Source organism: Euprymna scolopes, chromosome 30 (assembly GCF_053919585.1).
Source record: "Euprymna scolopes isolate OS-2025 chromosome 30, ASM5391958v1, whole genome shotgun sequence".
NCBI classification, from domain to species: Eukaryota; Metazoa; Mollusca; class Cephalopoda; order Sepiida; family Sepiolidae; genus Euprymna; species Euprymna scolopes.
This window is the reverse complement of record NC_136511.1, coordinates 82,349,679-82,371,521: the sequence shown is the minus strand read 5'-3', so window position 1 is coordinate 82,371,521 and position 21,843 is coordinate 82,349,679. Positions and strand designations below refer to the sequence as shown.

The following is a 21,843-nucleotide window of genomic DNA, read 5'->3' as shown; positions in this document are numbered from 1 at the left end:
ATATGTAAAAAATAGCAGCGTGTTTTAAAGTGGCACACCATTCGTTTATTGGTGGAAGAAGCGAATAGCGGAATTTGAGAATGTCTACTTTTCAGCCAATCAGCTGGGCCGGATTTCAACAAGGGAGAAATTATTATTTGTGTAGATGAAAAGTAGTAAGAGTATGCAATGTATATGAATTCAGTAGCCAGTTAATAACGGTGTAGACACAGGAAAGTAGAAAAAAGTATAAATTCAGAAGAATGAGGTTGTAAGAGGACTTATGGAATAGGGAGTAAAATTGGAACTACTTCCTCTGTAGGTTATGACGATGATGATGATAATGATGATGATGATTCTTCTAGGAATAAATCTAATGTTTTAATATTATGAATTAATGTGTCTAAAATGTCCTTCTATAGTTAAATAAGGTAATGGCTAATGGTGTAAACATAATTAATTTGTACGTGCCATCTATTGTTGTAAATCTATGGTATTTTGGTCCAGAGGAGAAAAACTGTGCCTCTTTTATTATATATATATATATATATATATATATATATATATATATATATATATATATATACGTTTTATTTTTTATTACTGTATCTTTCTGTTAAGTTACATTATTGTTTCAGCTACCCGGACGTTTTTTTGGCCGTCTGTAGCTTCCTCAGACTTTTACAGAAATGTTCGTTATTATGGGATGAAAGAGTGAATGAGGTCAGGGGAGGGGTGTGAGGAGGGCGGAAGGAAGAGAGGAAGGGAACAAGAGGCAAAGGTGGGGGGGTCTTGGTATGTCGGTAATGCTTTAGTTTTGGAGTTTAAGGAACTTGTGGGGGAGGGTCTGGGAAGTTCATTTCTGGTGTGGCTGAGGGCATAGGGATACATGATGGGGGAAGGGGATATGTGGGGGTAGGAGGAGGGGGGGTTACTTTAAAATTCGGGTCTTAATGTTAAAGTTTTTTGGCGTCTCGTTGGTGAGGTGATTTCTTGTAAGTATGTCTTTACCTGTTGGGTGTTCGCTTATGTTCGGAGGCGGGGGTAGGGGGGCTATGATTCGGTTTATTTATTTAGTTTTTATTTTGTTGTTAATTGTTTGGAGAGGGTTAGCTCGCGGGCGCCAGTACACACATGCACACGTACACACATATATACTTAAAGAAACGTTCACATGTACACATACACATACATCCCCACCCTGGCAGGCAAATATATGCACATATGTGCGCCTGCATGCATATATATATATATATATATATATATATATATATATATATATATATATAGAGAGAGAGAGAGAGAGAGAGAGAGGGATTAAAATTTAATTATTAATGAAAATAGATTTCCAGATTAGCCCTTTTTAATGAAAATAGATTTCTAGATTAGCCCTTTTAAACCAAATTTCATGAATTTGGCCTTTTTTCAAGCAGTTTGGCCTTGAAAAATTGTGTTTGGCCGGTTTTTGGAATTGCTTTCATATATTAAAAAAAAACAACTAATCTCTCCACTCTAAATTCTGAAATAATTGTTTTTTCTGCAACATGTAATCGCCTAAAAAAGAAGAATCCTATATTGGGGGTGGAGTTAGAGTACTCGCTTTAAAAATATGAAAACGATTAATATTAATATTATTAATATTCCTTAACGCAAGTGTTTTTATCTAAAAAAAATTTGATTTCCTCAAAAAACATAAAAAGTATGACACAAATATTTTGGAGTCAACATCTTAAATATAGCCATTTTTATTTCATATAGCATTTATACAGAACATTTTCCATTTGGCTTTTATTGGCCCTTTTTCCTGAAAAATTTGGCTTTATATATTTTTTTTATACTTTTATAACCAGAGTTACTTCTCTTTGTGTACGATCACAATTCAAAACAATATGGCCGGCTTTTTTTTCCATGAATCATAAAAATATGTGATTTTTGTAATCTTTTGAACATTTCCATTTCCAACCATCAATGGACTGTAATAACAGTTCAATTAATGCGCATGGTAATTTACAGATTCCATACCTCCAAGAATTGGCTATTAAGTGATGCTTGCCAATCCATTGAATCATTTCGAAATTGTCAGACAGCTTCATGACAAATTAGAAGATTATTTCTTCATCTGCATGAAATCATTGTCACGAACATCATTTACAGGACTCAACAGCCATTTTTCTTTCTAGGCTGCTGTAGCTATATATTACTCCCCCCCCCCCCAAGCGATTCTTTTAATTTTTGTTGTTGTTTAAAACTTAATTCTCCATTGCTGGTACTAATGATAAAATGCTAAATATTTATTGATTTTAAACTACCGGTAAAACTAAAATCTTTGAGTATTGCCAAAAACTATGCCAACATTTAATTTAAATTGCTTATAAAAGTGATTGTTTTAGCAGAAGAAGAAAGTGCTAGTGTGTGGGAATGTTTGGGCAAAGTGAATAAGGCTGGTATGTAAGTCATTGAGATTTCTTTTTTTTTTTCACTTTCTTAGACTTAAAGGCACAGAATGGGGATATTGAGCAGACATTCTTGGGTTCTTTTCTTTCAGTCGTCTAGTAAAGTCTCTGTGTACCCTCCAACGATGTCCAGTGAGTGATGTCACTAAATGTGGACGTTCTGGATCTTGGTTGGTCACTTGGTACTAAGCGATCACTCTGGAAAAGGCCCTGAATGTTGAAAGGTCCTGTCCGATAAATCACGATTCTCCCATATTGTGAAAAGCAGGCAAATCGCCCAACACTGGTCATCAAAGTCTGTATAACTGGAGAGCAAAGACTATTTTAAGCCAAAAGAAGAAAGAATAACATGTTGATGACTGGTCTTTTTCGATAAAGTAGCAATAATTATTCATTGAAAGATTATACAATATTATACAATCGTTTGCAAGTCCTTGAATTAGATTTCTTATATTTGTGTTTGAGCGATAGTTTGGGCGACTTTTGGTTTAGTAATTTCAACCTTAAATTGAGGGTCAGACTCTAAATGGTGTGGATATGGTGAGCAAGCAGAGCAGAGTTTGGGCGAATTTTCAGGTTTAGTGGCCTCACCCGAAGTCGAGAGGTAATCTCTCAGTGGTGTGGATTTCGGTAGACAACAGATCAAAGTCACAAAGTTCATTTATGCCTTGACTTATATTGAGAATTAGCTGGAGATGACTCTGCCTCCATCTATCAATAAAATTTAATTCATAATTCTCAAATATAGTTTATCGTTTTAATTTCTTGCCACTTTTACTGGTTCTGATATGTGAGAATCTGCCTTTCTACCACTGGAATGCTCAACGGATTTATATCCTGCCTTTTCTTATCTTCTTTTTCATCTATTTTTCATTTCTCCCTGCCATCATGAGAAGAGGAGGTACCTTCTTCTCTATGACCAGTCCCGGAAATCAGAAATGTATTTTCTAAATTTATGTTAACCACAATCATTCTGATTAATTCGGTATCAAAATTTCAACAACAGGGAAGGGTCTTTTGGTAGGTAATTCAATTATAAACCCTGTATTATCCACAGTGATGTGTGATCTCCTTTTCAGTTTTTGATGAACAATTTTACCACTTGACATATTTCAGAAACTCAGCTTGCTTTGCTTGACATAGGTCATGATTCTTGTTCTGATAAAAAAAAAAAAATCAAAAAACAAAAAACAAAAAAAAAAATAACAAATGGACAAATATCTCCCTAGCATTGAATCCCTCCTGCAGATATGTAGGGGAGGATCTCACAGTGAAAAATGTTTAACACTCTTGGATAAAGTCCGTTACTTTTTTATCAAAACGTCAATCAATTGTTATTTCCCAAGTCCCCGGCGGCGGGGTGGGGGTGGGGGATTAAGAAGGCTCTCTCTTAATATTTTCTTTTTATTGTCCAAAATAATTCAAAAGTTTTATTTGGGAAAAAATAGAATATTTTTTTATCAATCCTCTTTTGTTTTGACCTCCACAAACAGTTAACACACTTTGCCTAAGTTTTTCTTTGTTTCTCTGTCTTTTTCTGACTTTTTTTTTTCTTTTCCACCGCCTGAATCCCGACGTTTGTTTTAAATGACATATCAACCCTTTTAATCCATCAACATAGTCACATCTAGTGAAAACTAACCAAGTCTTATAATAATTTCTAAATCACACTGGTATACTGCTTTCACATAGATGTAATAATTGGGAGGGGCGATTTTTATGGGTTGAAAATAATTTGAGTTAACATGTTCCTGTGAAAACTTCCTTGCTTTCGGGGGGGGGATAAGGGGGAAAGCGAATTCTAACGTAACTGAGGAGGAAAGAGTGTCGCAATTAAAGACATTTACTTTTTAGCATTCATAGGAATCACATCTCAATTCAGTCGACACGAATTTATCAAAGGTTAAAGAAAAAAATTTTTATTATGTAATGTACTTCCCTCCCCCACAAGTGTAACTATATAATTGTGAAAATATAGGTACACATTGCACGGGATTGTACAGTAATCCGAAAATTTAAAACTATAACTAAATATTTAGAAATTAAAAAAAAAAACAGGAATTTAGATCAGAAGCGATAATTTTGTGGGAATCGTCTGGAAAAATATTGGAATCGTCCATCACTAGTTTATATAACTATACATACGCACTCTATAATAAAGACCAATATGTATTTATTTGTATGCTTGTGTGTGTGTGTGTGTGTGTGTGTGTGCGTGCGCGCGCGCGCGTGTAACACAATCATTTGACGGGAGACTAACTTAGATTGTCGTGGGGACGTTTCTGGTACGGCAATCGACTCCCCAGAGGAATAAACGATATGTTCATAGACGATACAAATGTTCGTTACATCAAGGATTCAATAGGGTTGATTAGACGTCGGCTATATCTGCTGTGGGCTTTGTTTACTTGGCATCATTACACACAAGTTTCTTTACTTTTGAAATCACTACTATATGTTAGGTATAATATAATAATCAATAGAGAATTGGTTCTGTGATATAATCTGTATTTATTAAAATATAATATTTAAACGTATTTTATGACCGAGCAATGCCATGCAATGCTATATATATATATATATATATATATATATATATATATATATATATATATATATATATATTAAATTTTAAAAATTAACAACAAAATACAGTACTGTATATAATACACATGTATATAATCAAATAACATTATAGATAACACCGTAAGGCAGGGCAAATACCGTAACCAGGGTCCAGAAAAATATTGTATTCCACATCATAACCTGAAAAAAACCTATTCCAGAGCCACCGTATCCAAAAAAGAAAGTCCGCTTTTTTCAAAAACTGCAAATTTAAGCTAATTTTAATGTAACTGTTCAAACAAACTATACCTCATTTGATTGGCCTTTTATTCTTCTATAATTTTTACCTGTTCATATTTGACATTTAATTGAAATATTCTAGTGTTCACGTCAATTTAAAAAATAACTTCAAATTGTGGAGGCAAAAAGAAAGTCCGCACAATGGAAAATTGCTATTTAAATATAACTTTAGGACATTAATGCAACACAATGAACTAGTTAATATTTAGTAGAATAGCCCTTCTGCAATTTGACAACCTGCAATCTTTTGGGAATTCCTTGAATTAGACTGCAGCAATACTGTATTCACAATGCCAGCGTTTTACAACGTCATACGAGGGGTGTGCAATAAGTAATGCCCCTGACCCACTTCCCATAGCAGTAGAGCAACGAAACTTGGCACAGTTATTAGTCTTTCTCTACATAGGAACCACCCAGAGTTATGCATTTCTCCCATCGTTTGATACAGCTCTGGAGACCGTTTTTGTAGAACATCCCAGGTTGGTCCTCCAACCACAACGTGACTTCAGAAATCAAGGCTGCATCATCTAGGAAATGTTTTCCTTTCAAAAACAACTTCATGGCTGGGAAGAGGTGAATTTCAGAGGGTGCAAGGTCAGGAGAGTAGGGAGGATGGATCATGAATTCAAACATGGCCGGAAGTTTGTGGAAACAACTCCCAGATCTGGTTGCCTCCCTTCTGTCATTGATGAGGCATCTGTCCGTCAAGTTGAGGCTGCCATTTTGGAAGATCGGCGCATTACTATTTGCCAAATAGCCCAAGATGTCAAGATTAGTATAGGGTCTGTGGAAACTATCATTCATGACCATTTGCATATGCATAATGTGTCTGCCAAATGGATTTCCAGGTTGCTCACACCATTCCATAAGTGAGAACGTGTCGAGTGCTCGAGGATGAATTTGGAGATGTGCCAAGAAGATGAGTCAAAGTTTTTCAAAAGACTGATTGCACAGGATGAAACCTGGGTCCATCACTATGATCTAGAGACCAAAGCCCAGTCAATGCAGTGGAAGCACTTGGACTCACCACCTCCAAAGAAGGCAAGGGTGCAGCCCTCCGCTGGCAAGGTCATGCTCACAGTCTTCTGGGACCAGGACGGAGTAGTGATGACAGATTTCCTGGCAAAGGTTACCACAATTACAGGAGCCTATTATGATTCACTTCTGAGGAAATTAAGGGAAGTTATCAAAATCAAGAGGCGGGGCAAGATCAGCAAAGGTACCCTCCTCCTGCAGAAAAACACTCCGGTTGCGGTTCACAACTCGCATTGTTGCCAGATCAGAAGCATGGGCGTGTGGTTATGAAATCCACCCCCATCCTCCCTACTCTCCTGACCTTGCACCCTCTGACTTTCACCTCTTCCCAGGCATGAAGTTGTTTCCCAGATGATGCAGCCTTGATTTCTGAAGTCACATCATGGTTGGAGGACCAACCTGGGGTGTTCTACAAAAACGGTCTCCAGAGCTGTATCAAACGATGGGAGAAATGCATAACTCTAGGTGGTTTCTATGTAAGTTTCGTTGCTCTACTGCTATGGGAAGTGGGTCAGGGGCATTAATTACTGCACGCCTATCGTATATAGATAGTGTCACTAATAAAAATTCCATATGATTTGTATACAGTACTAACCTTCGAATGGCAGGCATAAAAATTTCAGCCTAATTGAATTATTAGTTTACAAGTTACAGTTATTTAAGTGAATTTATGATGAGATGTTGGTGTGAATTGAATGTAGAAATGGGAGATCGCTGTATTTTATGTTGAAATACCAACATCTTGACTTCATTATAATAAAATCAACTTTAATGTTTCGTTAAAACATCTAAGTATGCTAAGTTGGCAAGCTTAGACCAAAGACAGAATATTAAGTTCTGGAGTTCCATCTCATCTTGCCGTTTTCTGGCAAAGAATGAGAACAGTTTTTAGCATCTTATCTACACAATGTCTTGTACAGGAAGAGGGGGGTGCACAGAGATCTGAAAGTGTCTCTAGCTGGAGTCCAACCACCCAAGAGATATTTTCTTTGTTTGAAAAATTAAATACCTTATTGAATGAGAAAGTTATGCTATGATCAGCGTTTGCAATAAAACTTATGCCCAAGATTGTCTGCAGATAAACCCCTATAAATGACAACGGTCTGTATGTTATCTTCAGTGGATATCTTGAGTGGTCAAATGGTTACCGCTATTAAGGGCCAGAATCAGTTAGGGGTGAAAAGATTTCAAGAGATGGGAAAGAGATGCGGTCAAAGCCAACCTTCCAGAGAAGGAATTATATTTGAACATTCAAAAGAGGTAGATTTTCCTGAGAAGCTGCCGAGCTATTGGGCTGTCGTACCTCTTCGTTCAGATTGATTTCTGGAGGCTTTCGGTAAGGAACTATGTTGATAGTGTTTTCGTCTGGTCAGGTAAAACACTCTGCAAGTTTGCCATTCAACCTTGAGAAGACGAGCAGCATTTGTAAGAATAAACAATAGTTAAGAGAGTGTATGCTGACTTAAAACACACTCAGGCCCTGTCGGTGGGGCATTAGAATACGCCGACTGCCCCCCTGCAGAGGGTAAAAGTCCCTCAATGGGGGTCCTGGATATGACCTTAAACTATACCCAGTGGTGAGGCCCCAGCTTGTGGGCTTTGGGGAGTGTGGAGCCACCCTTTAATTACCATTGCTCTCAGGCCCACTCTGACCCGGCGTGGTAGTACCTGTTAGGGTCCCAACTATGGGTTAAATAGAAACCGACGTGAAAATAACAAATATATTCTATTAAAAAAATCTTTCTTCCAAATCTTTGGATTCGGCATTAAATAACCCGAAAAGGGTTGATATGCTGTAAAACAAAAACAACCAACCAAAAACACAGTCATACAGACACAATTGATGCTGAATGCTCAGGAGGCTCCAATTCGGCAGTTGTTTTTTTCTTTTTTACTCTTTTTCATGCCAAACAAGGCATATTGCCACTTGAAACGTAAGAGGCTACTATTTGAGATCATGTCTTATGGGGTACTGTGGGGAGTTGAGCAGCACATTACATTTAAACTTCTGCAGATTAGTAGAGTTAGGGAAGCAGAAAATAGGGAGGGAATTTCAAAGCCTAGCCGTCCAAGGGAAGAAACTATTAGATTAGAAGGCTTTTTGGCATCTAGGGACCTCAATAGTGGAAGGGATGGGATTTTGCTGCTTAACGGTTTAGTCGGGGATATGTACGTCATGAGGGCACAAGTACTATGAGTTCATCAGAGCACATTCCATTAAAGTACTTGTAAAACAGGTACAAGGATGCAATATTGCAGTGATGAGACAGAGGTTGGAGCTTACCCAATAGTGAGGAATCTAGTAAACTTCAGACTCTTTTTTTTATGTCTAAAAATGAGAGACTATTAGTAGATGAACCAGCCCAGATTTGGCAACAATACTCCATACATGGGTGAACTGTGGCTTTGTAAACATATAGGATACACTCAGGTATGAATAATTTTCTAGCACGATAGAGGGAACCTATCTTCTTGGCAATGTCCTCAATGTATTTGTTCCAATTCATGTTGCCTGTGAATGTAAAGCTGAAGAGTTTGAAGGTCAACCTCGAAAACTCGTTTTGGCATATTGTAAATTGAAGTTGTATGAAATAACAGGGAGGTTGAAGATATCAAAAAGTATTTTGTGCGAACAGTGTCAATGTGAAGCTATGTGCAAAGCTGGTACTGAGTTTGTCCCGTAACTCTCACTTCCTTTATTATGTTCTTTAGTCCTCATATTCCATGAGCGATGTTTTTGACAAAGAGGAAAAAATTGCTGTTTTCTGCATCAGAATCTATTCAACTAACACTTATCGTAGGCAAGTTTTTGACCTTGAAATAATATTTTTTTAGCTCTTTACACTAAATGGCTTCATGCCTTGAGTCGCAAGGTTAATTTATTTTCATGTTGATTTCAAAAAAGGATATTTTATTAATTAATTATCATATGTTATTGTTTTTTTTTTTAATTCAATGATTGTTTTGATTTTAATATAACAAATAGTTTTGTTTCGCAATATTGTTTTATTTTTTGAATAAATATTTAGCATTTGTGTCCAAAGGCTCCTTTCTTTAGAGCAGTAGTGGTTCCCAACCTTTTTGACATGGCAACACACCTACCACAAAAAAAAAAAAAAAAAATGAATATTTTCTAATCATAAAGCCATTTTGCAATTAAATAATAAAAATAAAGACGATCATGTAAGGAGCATTTTTATTCAGATGAATAAAACGTATCCTGTATTCAGTACCTGGTATAGAATAATAATGGTGAATGATAATGGCTTACCAATGTTTATTATTATCGAAAATTTTAAAATACCCAACACTTTAAACAAACGATTTAGTACACATTTTAATTTTTATGTTTTGATATTTTATCGTTAACATCACATAAGTCATAATGTGTGAGTTAGTATTTATTAATACAAACACCTCCGATTATAGCGATGTGAAAGCTGTTTTCTACCTAAAACAACTTGTAACTTCCACCTATAATCTCTTCGTGGCACACCAGTAATCATTCCAGGTCACACTACTTAAGAGGGGTCAGCTTGATTTTCAAAATCGAAATTACCAAAGTGTTAATGTTTATGAAGAATGAGAAAGATTTTTATGTTTCTGAATTTATGATATGAGGATTAATTATTTAAAGCATTTGGATTATTTATATTCTTCTAACTACTGATCTAATCTTGAGTGTTTTTTTCACAATGTTTTGGTCGATGTAACCTCGGACCTTCTTCAAGTGTATCTTGTCGAACTCTGGAATCTTTCTTGCAGACAACGACCCGTGGATAAAATACTTGGTAAAATTCAGTTGTAAAGCTAAACTCTTCTGGAGGTTGAAAGTTCAATCCTCAGCACGAGCAACACTCCAAATAAAATTACAAATTACTTAGGACTTTTACCCAATCATAGTTGCTGGAACAAGAACCTGCTGCACCCGTGGATTAAATAAAAAGTTCCGTTGGAAATTATGTGCAGATTCCCGAGTTTGACGGAAAGATTACCGAGTTCGACAAGATACACCTGAAAAAGTTTTGAAATTACAATAACTGAAATGTTGTGAAATTAACGCTGAAGACGAGAATAGTAGTCTGAATAATCTAAATAATATGAGAAAGATTTTGTTTTCTGTTTACAACAAGTTTATGAATGAAATGTTTATGATTATAAATTAATGGTTCAAGTATATCAAATAGCAAACTTTTTGAAGCAATAACAAGCTGGCAAAATTTGTGAGTACCGTATGTTTTATATATACATGCGCTGTTTGATTTATCTAGCTAACTAATCAGATTCATTGTTATTCTTGCTCATTAGTTAATGTTTCCATTGGCCAATGGTAGACAGAGGTTCGGCTGACTTTTACTTCCTGTTATGTTTTGTTTTGTGTACGTTGATCCACACATTTTTTGTGAATGTGTCAAATGAATAGATGACATTAATTTAACAAGTGTGTGATTGAAAAATTTTTCTAATTTACTTACTTATATTTTTAGATGTTGGTTTAGTTTAGCAAAGGAATGTCAACCAACTATTAGTTATTAAATTTGTGACCATTTATTTTTTATTTTGTTCAATAAATTATATCTGTTGAAATAAACTGTTTCTATGGGTGTCGATTCTTTTCTGTCACGTCTGTATGTATATATATATATATATATATATATATATATATATATATATATATATATATATATATATATATATATATATATATATAAGGTTAGTATGATAGAACCCCAGCAGAAGTGCTTGATTATTAACAAAACTTTAAAATATGAACATAATATTTATTCATGCGTTACAAGAGATCAGGAAAACATTGGTACCATCAGTTTCAAATCCAAACAAAGGAGACCAATATCTGGTCGCCTATGTTGGACTCTCTCCAGCCTTTTTTCCAATCCTTTTTACTTTTAAGATTAAGTTTTGACCGACAATTTTGCTGATATATGAGTGGTTAAGTGAAAAGGATTTTTTCTTTATATTTTAGTTTCTTTATATTTTTAATGGGCAAATCTAAGTAGCTTGAAACGCAACTACCCTTTTTTTGAAAAATAAAACTTGTTTTAAAGTTGAAACCGATGGCACCAATGTTTTTTCTGGTTTTCTGTAGCACACACACACACACACACACACACACATGCAATATTTCGTTTGTCAGTTTTATGACATATCAAATCAACACTTTTTGGGATTATTTAATGTGGAAGCACACTATTCTACTGTTTCCTCTCCCCCCCCTCTCAATACTGTCTCTTTCCTTTTTGCATTCAATTTTATATCTCTACAAGGCCACCATTCACTCATGTATAGAGTAATGTCTATTATCTAGCTGGTTCATTTACTCCGCCTCTCTCTCTTAGTCAGGGTCCAAAAGAGTCTCCAAACTAATAGATTCCACAGAACCAAGCTCCAACCTCTGTCCCATCATCGCAATGTTGCATCCCTGTGCTTATTTTACAAGTATTTTAATGGAATGTGCTCTGAAAAACTCACAGCACTTGTGCCCCCTCAACGTTAATACCCCTGACTAACCTGAGAAGCAATGTTTTTCAGATCTTCTGTAGCATCCCCCCCCACACACACACATTGTACATTTCTATTTGATTTTTGACACGTCCAATGATTCCCTTTAGTTTCTACAAGAAGATATTAAAATGTTTATTTGGATTTGCGTTCATATTGACATATTCATTCTTGTCTTTTTCAAACTGCGGAGGCGGTGGAATCACAGAGTTCATGTATATTTCATTATTTGATGATTTGCGTTCGTAAATACAATGACCCATTGCATAAACGAATGGTTTGAGCTTTGAGTGGCGGTCATTGTCCGGTTCGTAGTCTTCATCGTCAGTCCAGAAATCAATACTATTACACGTGTCTCGTTGCGCATCGGTTGTAAGGAAGCCCTCTCGAATTTGGCAATTTGGGTCTTCGACTTTCACTTCAATGTCTTTCAGATCATCCTCATCTTGAAACTCGTTCACATAGCAAGAATCCTTCCTGGTGTCGATGGCAGGAACCGCAATGGTCACTTTATTACACCTGAAAAATAAAATGGAATTAGAAATAAAACGTGTGTATATTCTAACTACATTTAGTTGATTTAAGTGACTAGACAGATTTTAGATGCTGAAAAATAATCAGTTTTATCCTAGAGATATTTAGGAAAGGTAATTGTTTTACTTTTCTAATAAAATATGTTTAAAGAACACAGCACAAAAAAACAACAAACTTCTTTTTAACAATCAAAGTTAGGATATTTATTGGTAGCAGGAACTGGCAAAAAAAGAAGAAGGAACAGAAAGATGTTTTTTAGTCGTCGATCAGTCAATACTGTGTCATCCTCAACTAATAGCAGTTGTCTCCAATGGAAGCCGTCGATACTAGAGCAAGATGTCAAGTGGACAGGGGACTAGAGAAGAGGTGTTGATTGGTTGAAAGTTGGGTCCTGACTGACTGACGTTCCTTCAAGACTTTAGGGAGCAGATGAATCAATGCACCCTGTGGCTGAAGAACTTAGAGGGGTGGGGGTCATTGATTTGCTAGAGAAAGTAGTTCTCTGTAACTGCTACAGATATGAGACAACAGATTACTGTAGTGATTGAATCGCAAAGTGATTCATACTAACACTAAAAAGCAAATGGCTCTAATACAGCAGATATCCTAACTGTAATCTCTGAACGTATATACCATTCACTGGACAAAGCAGGAAGGGTAGATCGGTCCCTAGATGTAGGAGAGCTTTCTACTCCAGTAGTTTCTTCCCTAGAACCGCTAGACTTTGGAATTTTGACAGGGTATGGCATGAAGGTTTTCTCAGTAAAATCAGATCATACGGTATCACTAAACAAATACTTAACATTATTAAATCCTTCTTAGATAAGAGAAAAATCCAGGTTGTCCTCGACGGTCGTACATCTAAACAATATAATATAAATGCGGGGGTGCCTCAGGGGTCTATCTTTGGACCTTTATTATTCCTAATATTCATAAATGACCTCCCCGACAAAATTGCCTCTGAGATGGGTATATATGCTGATAACACCATGCTCTATAACAGGCATGACAGGAAAACAAATGAATATATATCTAAGGAAATGGCAGAAACACTAGAGGATGACCTCCAATCTGTAGTGGAATGGGGACAAAAATGAATGGTCACATTCAATGCTGCCAAGACTAAACTGGTTTCCTTCAATAATTACAAGAAACCTTCTCTACTATGAATAGCAATGGCCAAAGATTCATTATCTGAAAGTACTTCTTTTAAACTTCTTGGCCTAACATTCACAGGAAACATGAGTTGGAACAATTACATTGAGAGCATTGCCAGGACTGCTGTAAAGAACATAGGCTCTCTCTACCGTGCTAGAAAGCTACTAATGCCCGAAAGTATCCTGTACCTCTATAAGGCCACCATTCACCCATGTATGAAGTATTGTTGTCATATTTGGGCTGGTGCATCTGCTACTAGTCTCTCGCTTCTAGAGAGACTAGTAGCAGATACAAAAGAGAGTCTCCAACCTGATAGGTCATGAACTGTTATCTAAGCTGCAGCCTCTGTCCCAATGATGACATGCTGCGTCCCTCTGCTTGTTCTACAAGTATTTTAATGGTGAATGCTTTGACGAACTGCAAGCACTTGTGCCCCCACAACGTAAATACCCTCAACAAACCCGACAAGCAGCTAAATCCCACCCCTACACAGTGGAAATCCCTAGATGTAGGAGAGCTTTCTACTCCAGTAGTTTCTTCCCTAGAACCGCTAGCCTTTGGAATTCCATTCCGGCTCCCTGCTTCCCCAACTGTACTGACATGCAAAAGGTCAAGATTAACGTGAACCAACATCTTACTGCCCAACTCCCTACATAGTACACCAGTAGCTTATGTCTCTGATAGTAGTCCCCTACACCAAAGTGGCAATGTGCCTTGTTTGGGATGAAAATGTAATAAAAAAAAAAAAAAATTGCTTACATTCTTTTCTTCTCTGCTTCATTGAAATTTGCTTTCTTTCTCACTCCCCAAAGCTAGTAAGTTCACAATGGATGTGTGAACTGAAAAATATTTCCAACCAAAACAAATATCTCCCTCCCCAAAGTAACACGTATATGTGAAAGCAATAATCCAATACAAAATTGGAAACTCCTATAAAGCAAGGAGACAAACGGCCAAAACTATTCAGCCTTCACCAGTGAAAAGGAAACTAAGAAGGCCTACTCAACATCCCCACCCTGTGCCGTTTGGGGTCGAGGGTGACAATACGTAAGAACTCAGTGACTCACATATCTAGTCTTTCATCACTCACACACATCTCCACACGGACTACAAAAACAAAGGTAACGCTTACACATACACAATTGTAACAGAGCGTGGTGGATGTGCATATAGCAGCTGTATACAAATGCTGTGTGCAAAGTGACGTCATGGCAAGGAAAAATAAAAATTTAAAAAATAGTGTGTGCACAGACTGACAATCACGTTAGAAAGTGATGTAGCAGCTGTAACAAGAAGTCATGTGTGGCAGGAGAATGAGGAATAAAGGTCGAATAATAAACGAGTTGAATTTTTTTTCCCTACTCCTGGTCTCGGTCTCCTTTGCAACAGAGTCTACAACGTGTTAGATCTACATATATAGAAACTGCATATAAAACATAATGTCTCCTTTGACAGAAATATTCTATCATGGGCATTAATATTTCTTGACCAGGATAGGTGTACACATATATGGCCTTTATATTTCTTTGATCATTGGGAGCTGTACACACACACGAACGCTACTACTTTATATATATAGATACACACACATATGTATATACATAGTTCATGGTTCTCTTGTGTAGAAAGATATATTCAATCAATTATTTTATAATAACAGCATTATTATTTATTTCTTTATAATGTAACAGAAGTTCAGATCAACATGATATCAAACGTTTCAAGCTTGGGGAGGCATACACAGGCGAATAAATAACTGAGTTTTCTTGAATAAAAAAAATGGTTTAAAACCCTTCAATTCTTTTGCTTAACACTCCCAAGCCCGAAATTTGTTATAATATATATAGATAAATCTTTTCTAACACTAAAAGAAGGGGTTAATCGTCTGATGCGCCCTTACTAGAGAATGTTGACGGGGCTCCTCGGGCAATTTTTGTTTGGCCAGAATACTCTTCCTCTAGAGAAATAGCTTTTAAGTTTCTTCATTTCCCCAGCCTTGCATTTAACCTTCCTTCCATGGAGGGGAATAAATAGAAACTAGATTCCGAGGGAAATAAATAAAAACTGGATTCTAAAATTCGAATGTACAACTAGTATAGAAGAAAGAAAACCCCAAAACAACATTATTTTCAGCATTCCATGTATTTTCAGCAAAGGAATAACATGCATTAACTTTGTGAGTACTTACCGTCGGCAACAACACCAAAGGATTGCAATGGTCATCGCCAGAACAATGAGGACTCCACCAATTACGGAAATTATTATGATGATTTCTATAAACAAAACAAGAAAAAACAAAAACAAAAAAAAAACTAAATTTAATTTAAATAGAAAGAGTTTGATCAATCTTTGAAAACATTATTTCATAAGGTTAATTTAAAAATTAAAAAAAAAAAAAGAAAAACAAATGATGTTATAAAAATATTTTATTAAATGATTAAAATCATTTTTTTCTGAGACTTTCGGTGTAAGACACTTTTTCCAAAAAAAAAAAAAAGACTTGTTCTTTTTATTATTTTTTTCCTTTTCTGGTATTAACCCCGAGGGGTCAGTCGCTCGTGGAGAGAGAAAAGGATACATCTGGTGCTATTAACGATTGTTGTCAGTTTGAAATCGGTGTGTGTGTGTTGTCATTTAATTTAAATTAAAAGCAAAGGAAAATACATTGCAACTTACGTTATGCAACGTTAAACCTGGTTAATACCAAATGGGTGGCTATTTCAGAATACTAGGCATTGTATGTTATCTCTCCAAGAGATCACAGGTGAATTTTATATTCCCTAGAAACTTCTTCTTTTGATGGAAACTGGATGCTCGTCCAGGGAGAATATCATGCTAGATATTATTGAATTAATGTATTAAAGGCTAGGAACAAAGTGTTTATCTGTTTTATCCTCAATAAGACGGGGAGAAGTTTCCTATTAGTGAGCATTATGTTTTTTATAAAAAAAATGTTTTATTTATATGTGAATCATATGTATTATGGTTTATTCTTGTCACAAGATTATCTCTGGGGGGAGGGAGTTTAGAAAAAGTAATAGTAATACTGATTATAATAATTATAATAATGGAGTATTCAAACAGATAATACACTTTGCTCAATTCTTGTATATTACACTCATCGATGATGAAAAGGTTCAAAGCATGACGTCCTATATTACAGGTCACTTCAAGGTGCAGCTGAAAAATACGACTGGAGATTAATTGGCAAATTTTTGATTTTCAACAAATTTGCCAATAAATCAAGTCAAATATATTTGAAAATATATAGAATAGGCCTATTGGCAAATATTTGACTGTTGGAAATCTTGGAAGAAAATTAAGTCAATTATATTTGAAAATAGTTAGAATAACATTTGACTCATAACCGAGGATAATAAGATGTGTTAGCTAAATGAGAATACTTTTGTTCCAATTTTGAGTAGATATCTTTTACTTACCAGATATCTTTTGTTCAAGATTTATAAGTTTTCACAAATTTTTCTAACTGAACGTATGTATAATAGTTTTCCTATATAAATAACATATTTAAGAATCCAAAATATGCCCTAAATGATCCACAAATGTTTGATCCAATGTATTAAAATTTATCACTGAAATTTAATGAATTTACTTAGAAATTTCCAAATGTTTGTATTGATGAACTGTTTGGTTGTATTAGTCTTCTTTAAATTCTAATCGATTTTTAATCCAATTTTTATCATTTTTGTTAAGAACAATGGTGTTGTGTATGACAAGTCACTTCATGGTCGGTGCAGTTGAGAAGTATGACTAGAGGCCTATTGACAAATGTTTGACTTGGAAATTTTGAAAGGAAATTAAGCCGATTACATTTGAAAATATTTAGAATAATATTTGACCCATAAGTTAAGATGTGTTAAAAGCTAAATAAATAAAAATACATATTTTTATTCCAGCTGGACCCATTCCTGGCTGACCCAATGTGTCCATTCAAGTCCCCTGCAAATATGACAAGGTCATTTCATGACGATTCTGACACTTTCTAATCTAGAGCCCATCATTCAAATTATTCAGTCGGATGAAATGATGACTTTGATCAACTTCTATCAATCATGTGTTATATATGATATCAGCATCTCGAGCAACGCCGAATTGGATCAGCTAGTTCATAATAAAAATAATTTTTTGTTGCGGCCCTTGAAGGGTCATTAAAGAAAAGCACAGACACAGATATAGGTTAGAAAGGTAAAATATATTCAACAAAAACAGAATATACAATAAGCAACTGTCATAGCACATTCTGCCAAGATGGCATACTATGAAGATAGCGTAGTATGAAGTTAACAGACCATGCTGAGACTCATACCTCTCGGCCAAATAAGATGGATTTGAACAAATACATTGAGGACATTGCCAAAGCTGCTATAAAGAAGGTAAGCTCCCTTTACCGTGCTAGAAAATTACCCACACCAGAAATTATCCTATATCTTTACAAAGCCACAATTCGCCCATAAATGCAGTATCGTTGCAAAATTTAGACTGGTGCATCTACTACTAATCTCTCACTCTTAGAAAGGATCTAAAAGAGAGTCTCAAATCTAATAGGTCCCGGATTATTGGCAAAGCTCTAACCTCTGTACCATCGCCGCAATGTTGTATCCTTGTGCCTTAATTTGATGGACTCATAGCACTTGTGTCTCCCTCAGCGTACATACTCTCAATCAACCTGACAAGTAACAAAATCATACCCCTTCACTGTTGAGGTCTGTACATGCTGGAAAATCTTCTACTCTAATAGGTTCTTTCAAAGAACTGCTAAACTAGGAATTATCTCAGTATTTCTTGCTTCTCTGACTGTACTAACCTGCAGAAGTTTAAATGTAATGTGAACAGGCATCTCATAGCTCAACTTCCCACAGTCCTCTGTTAGACACAATCCCAAATAGTAGGCTCTTACATCCAAGTGGCAATATGCCTTATTTGAGGTGAAAAAGAGAAAAAGATGTGGGGCCAAATATTTGTCTTTGGCTTCGTCATCCAAATTTGTGACATATACCTATTGAATATGTGCATGGGATGACCAGATGAAATGATAATGACTGTGATCGACTTCTGTCAGTCGTGTGTTGAATATAATGTCAGCATGTTAGACAAGCTAGTCCATAATAAAAGTAACTTTCCATTGTGGCCCTGGAAGGGCAATCAACGAAAAAAACATGGACACGGATATGGCTTAGAAAGGTAAAATATATTGAAACAAAAACAGAATATACAATGAGCAACTGTCATCGCATATTCTGTCAAGATGACATACTATAAAGCTAACAGACCACACTGAAAGTCGTACCTTTCGGTCTATTTCTACAGTTAGGAAGCGTTCATCTTTAATGTATGGGTGGGTCAGCAAAACATTTTCCAATCAAGTAATGTTTTTGGCGCACAGCATTTCAACAATGCTTAAAGATCATAAAATGTGTAAAAAAAAGTAAACTTATTTTACTGTTATTTCAGTATCAGTATATTAACACTTTTCAGGTTATTTAAGGTCAAATCAATAATCTTGGAAAAAACATGATATCCCCGTTTTCAAGAGGGAATTCTTACTCCTCTGCATAGTGTTGCAGTCGGTAAATTCTAGGCTGCACAGACAGGGTACTATTTCCGTATTGATTATTGAATTACAATATGTCATAAACATAATGCATCCAATCCAAATATCATGCCCACCGATTTTCTAATCAAGCAATTTTCTTGATGCGTAGCAACAATGCTTGAAAATCATGAACTTTGATAATATGACATATTTTTTAAACTTATGAGACTTTCAATTACTGACTGACAGCAAATCTGTCTGGTAGTTTTAGATGAGCTTAAGAGGGACAAGAAAGAAGATGAGCAATCTATGTTATCCAATCTGCGTACTTTTTTTTTTTTTTTTTTTTTTTTTCTGTGTAAGTAAAAAATGTTTGCAAACTAATAAAACTTAAAAAACTAAAATGATTTTACAACATTCCAGGCAACACCGAGTCGGATCATAATAAAAATAATTTTTATAATATTTTTTAAACTTATGACACAGTTTTGGCTACTGACTGATAACAACTTTCCCAGCCAGTTTTAGATGAGCTGAAGAGGAACAAGAAAGAGGAATGGGCAAGTTATGGTTATTCTATCTGTATATCTGGCATGTGAGCTTGCATATCAGGAGAATAAAAGATGGTGTCATACGTACTGAGTAAGCTTAGTTCCTTCTTTTCGACATTGTTTTCGTCATTGTTATTGGTTTCATCTTTACTGTAGTTAGCAGGCAAATTATTTTCCGAATCTTTGGTCGAGTTGTAAACTTCTTCGAATTTGTTAGCATCCACATTTGGATCGTTCTTTTCTACATTGGTGATTTTGCCTGATTCCGATTTTGTTGGGTCAGTTTCTGAATAGATATTTACAATTGTTTCGGAACTTTTGGTACCTGGGAAGAAAATAAGAGAAATGGAAACAATCTATTGAAAAAAAATTAATGTGGTAAAATTCCAAGATATTTTTCAAACTCCTATTCAACAATTAAATATTTGCAACATTTACTATATTAACACCTTTTTTTTTTTTGAGGGTAGAAGATTAACCATGTAGATATAAGCGGAATTCCTGACGTCATCGACCGACCGATCAGATGAATAAAGAAGTTATCATTATGTTGTAACTGTTGTCTTGTGTCATCCTTCATCACGAACGAAAGGTAATTGCATTTATCATCTTATAATGAACATTGTGTATTTGGACAAACATACGAAAAGCCACGTGAAATTAGTCACGTTTGAAAACACACTTCTGACGTCATAAACAAAGGACATTTCTCCATATAAAATACTATGAGTTAGGATTTTAATCAGTCAGCCAGTCAATCAGAGAGAGTCAGTCAAAGAGTCAATTGATCAGCCAAGAGTTGACATAGTCAGTTGGAGAGGAGAATCCCTTAGAGGCGAAGGGTAGAAGATTAACCATGTAGATCCAAGTTTGAATTCCTGACGTCATCGGCCGGTCGTCATTATTATATTGTAACTGTTATTTTGTGTCATCCTTCATCACGAACGAAAGGTAATTGTGTTTATCATCTTATAATGAACATTGTGTAACCCTTCGAAGATTATGTATCTCCTCTCCTCTGTGTTAAGAACTGCATCATACATCACTCAGTCCGTATCTAATATGAAACCCCAAGAATTGTCACAGTCGTCGTCATCATGTAATATATATAAATGTCATTATCATCCTATCTGTGTTAAATGTTAATACGAAGTCTCCAAAAGAAATATGAGAACTGTATAAATGTCTTCCATAAGAATTGTCATCACCATCAGTATACCCCGTTAATGTGTCCCCAATATGAACGCTCGTCATCTCCAATATGTACCCCTATGCAACAATACTAGCCAGAAGACCAAGGAGGTATATTTTAGTTTCACGTACGGCCCAAAAGCGACATTTTTATTTAATTTTCTTTTTACATTACGTCTTCAGTGATTGGAAGATCCTATTTATTACAAAGGAGGATAGAAGGTGGTAACATACTACAAACATTAAATTAGCGTATGTATATACTAATTTAATGTTCATATATTTTATCACCTTCTATCCTCCTTTTTAACAAATAGGATCTCCCGATCGAATAATTTATAATCTGGAAACAGCGACATACGCTAAAGGTACAACGGTATTAATATGTAGATGTTTATTAATATATAGATGTTTATTTATAGATGTTTATTAATATATAGATATTTATTAATATATAGATGTTTATTAATATATAGATGTTTATCAATATATAGATGTTTATTAATATATAAATGTTTATTAATATATAGATGTTTATTAATATATAAATGTTTATTAATATATAGATGTTTATTAATATATAGATGTTTATTAATATATAGATGTTTATTAATATATAGATGTTTATTTATAGATGTTTATTAATATATAGATGTTTATTAATATATAAATGTTTATTAATATATAGATGTTTATTTATAGATGTTTATTAATATATAGATGTTTATTTATATATAGATGTTTATTAATATATAGATGTTTATTTATAGATGTTTATTAATATATAGATGTTTATTAATATATAGATGTTTATTTATAGATGTTTATTAATATATAGATGTTTATTTATAGATGTTTATTTATAGATGTTTATTAATATATAGATGTTTATTAATATATAGATGTTTATTTATAGATGTTTATTAATATATAGATGTTTATCAGCGAACAATAACCAACTTCTCCTAATACCCTCATACACTTTTCTCCTGCTAGGTTTAAT

The 21,843-nt window shown here is 34.9% G+C and overlaps 1 protein-coding gene across 1 annotated transcript in view; it reads right to left on the bottom strand.

The window, feature by feature from the left end:
* Positions 1-11,092: 11,092 nt before the first annotated feature.
* Positions 11,093-21,843, bottom strand: part of LOC145254859 (uncharacterized) — a 32,598-nt gene continuing 21,847 nt past the window's right edge. The window contains exons 4-6 of the mRNA XM_080113714.1: positions 19,738-19,974; positions 15,733-15,817; positions 11,093-12,371 (exon numbers count right to left, since the gene is read on the bottom strand). Coding sequence (XP_079969840.1) covers positions 11,966-12,371; positions 15,733-15,817; positions 19,738-19,974 — 728 coding nt within the window. The 3' untranslated portion in view covers positions 11,093-11,965. The remainder of the gene's footprint in view (positions 12,372-15,732; positions 15,818-19,737; positions 19,975-21,843) is intronic.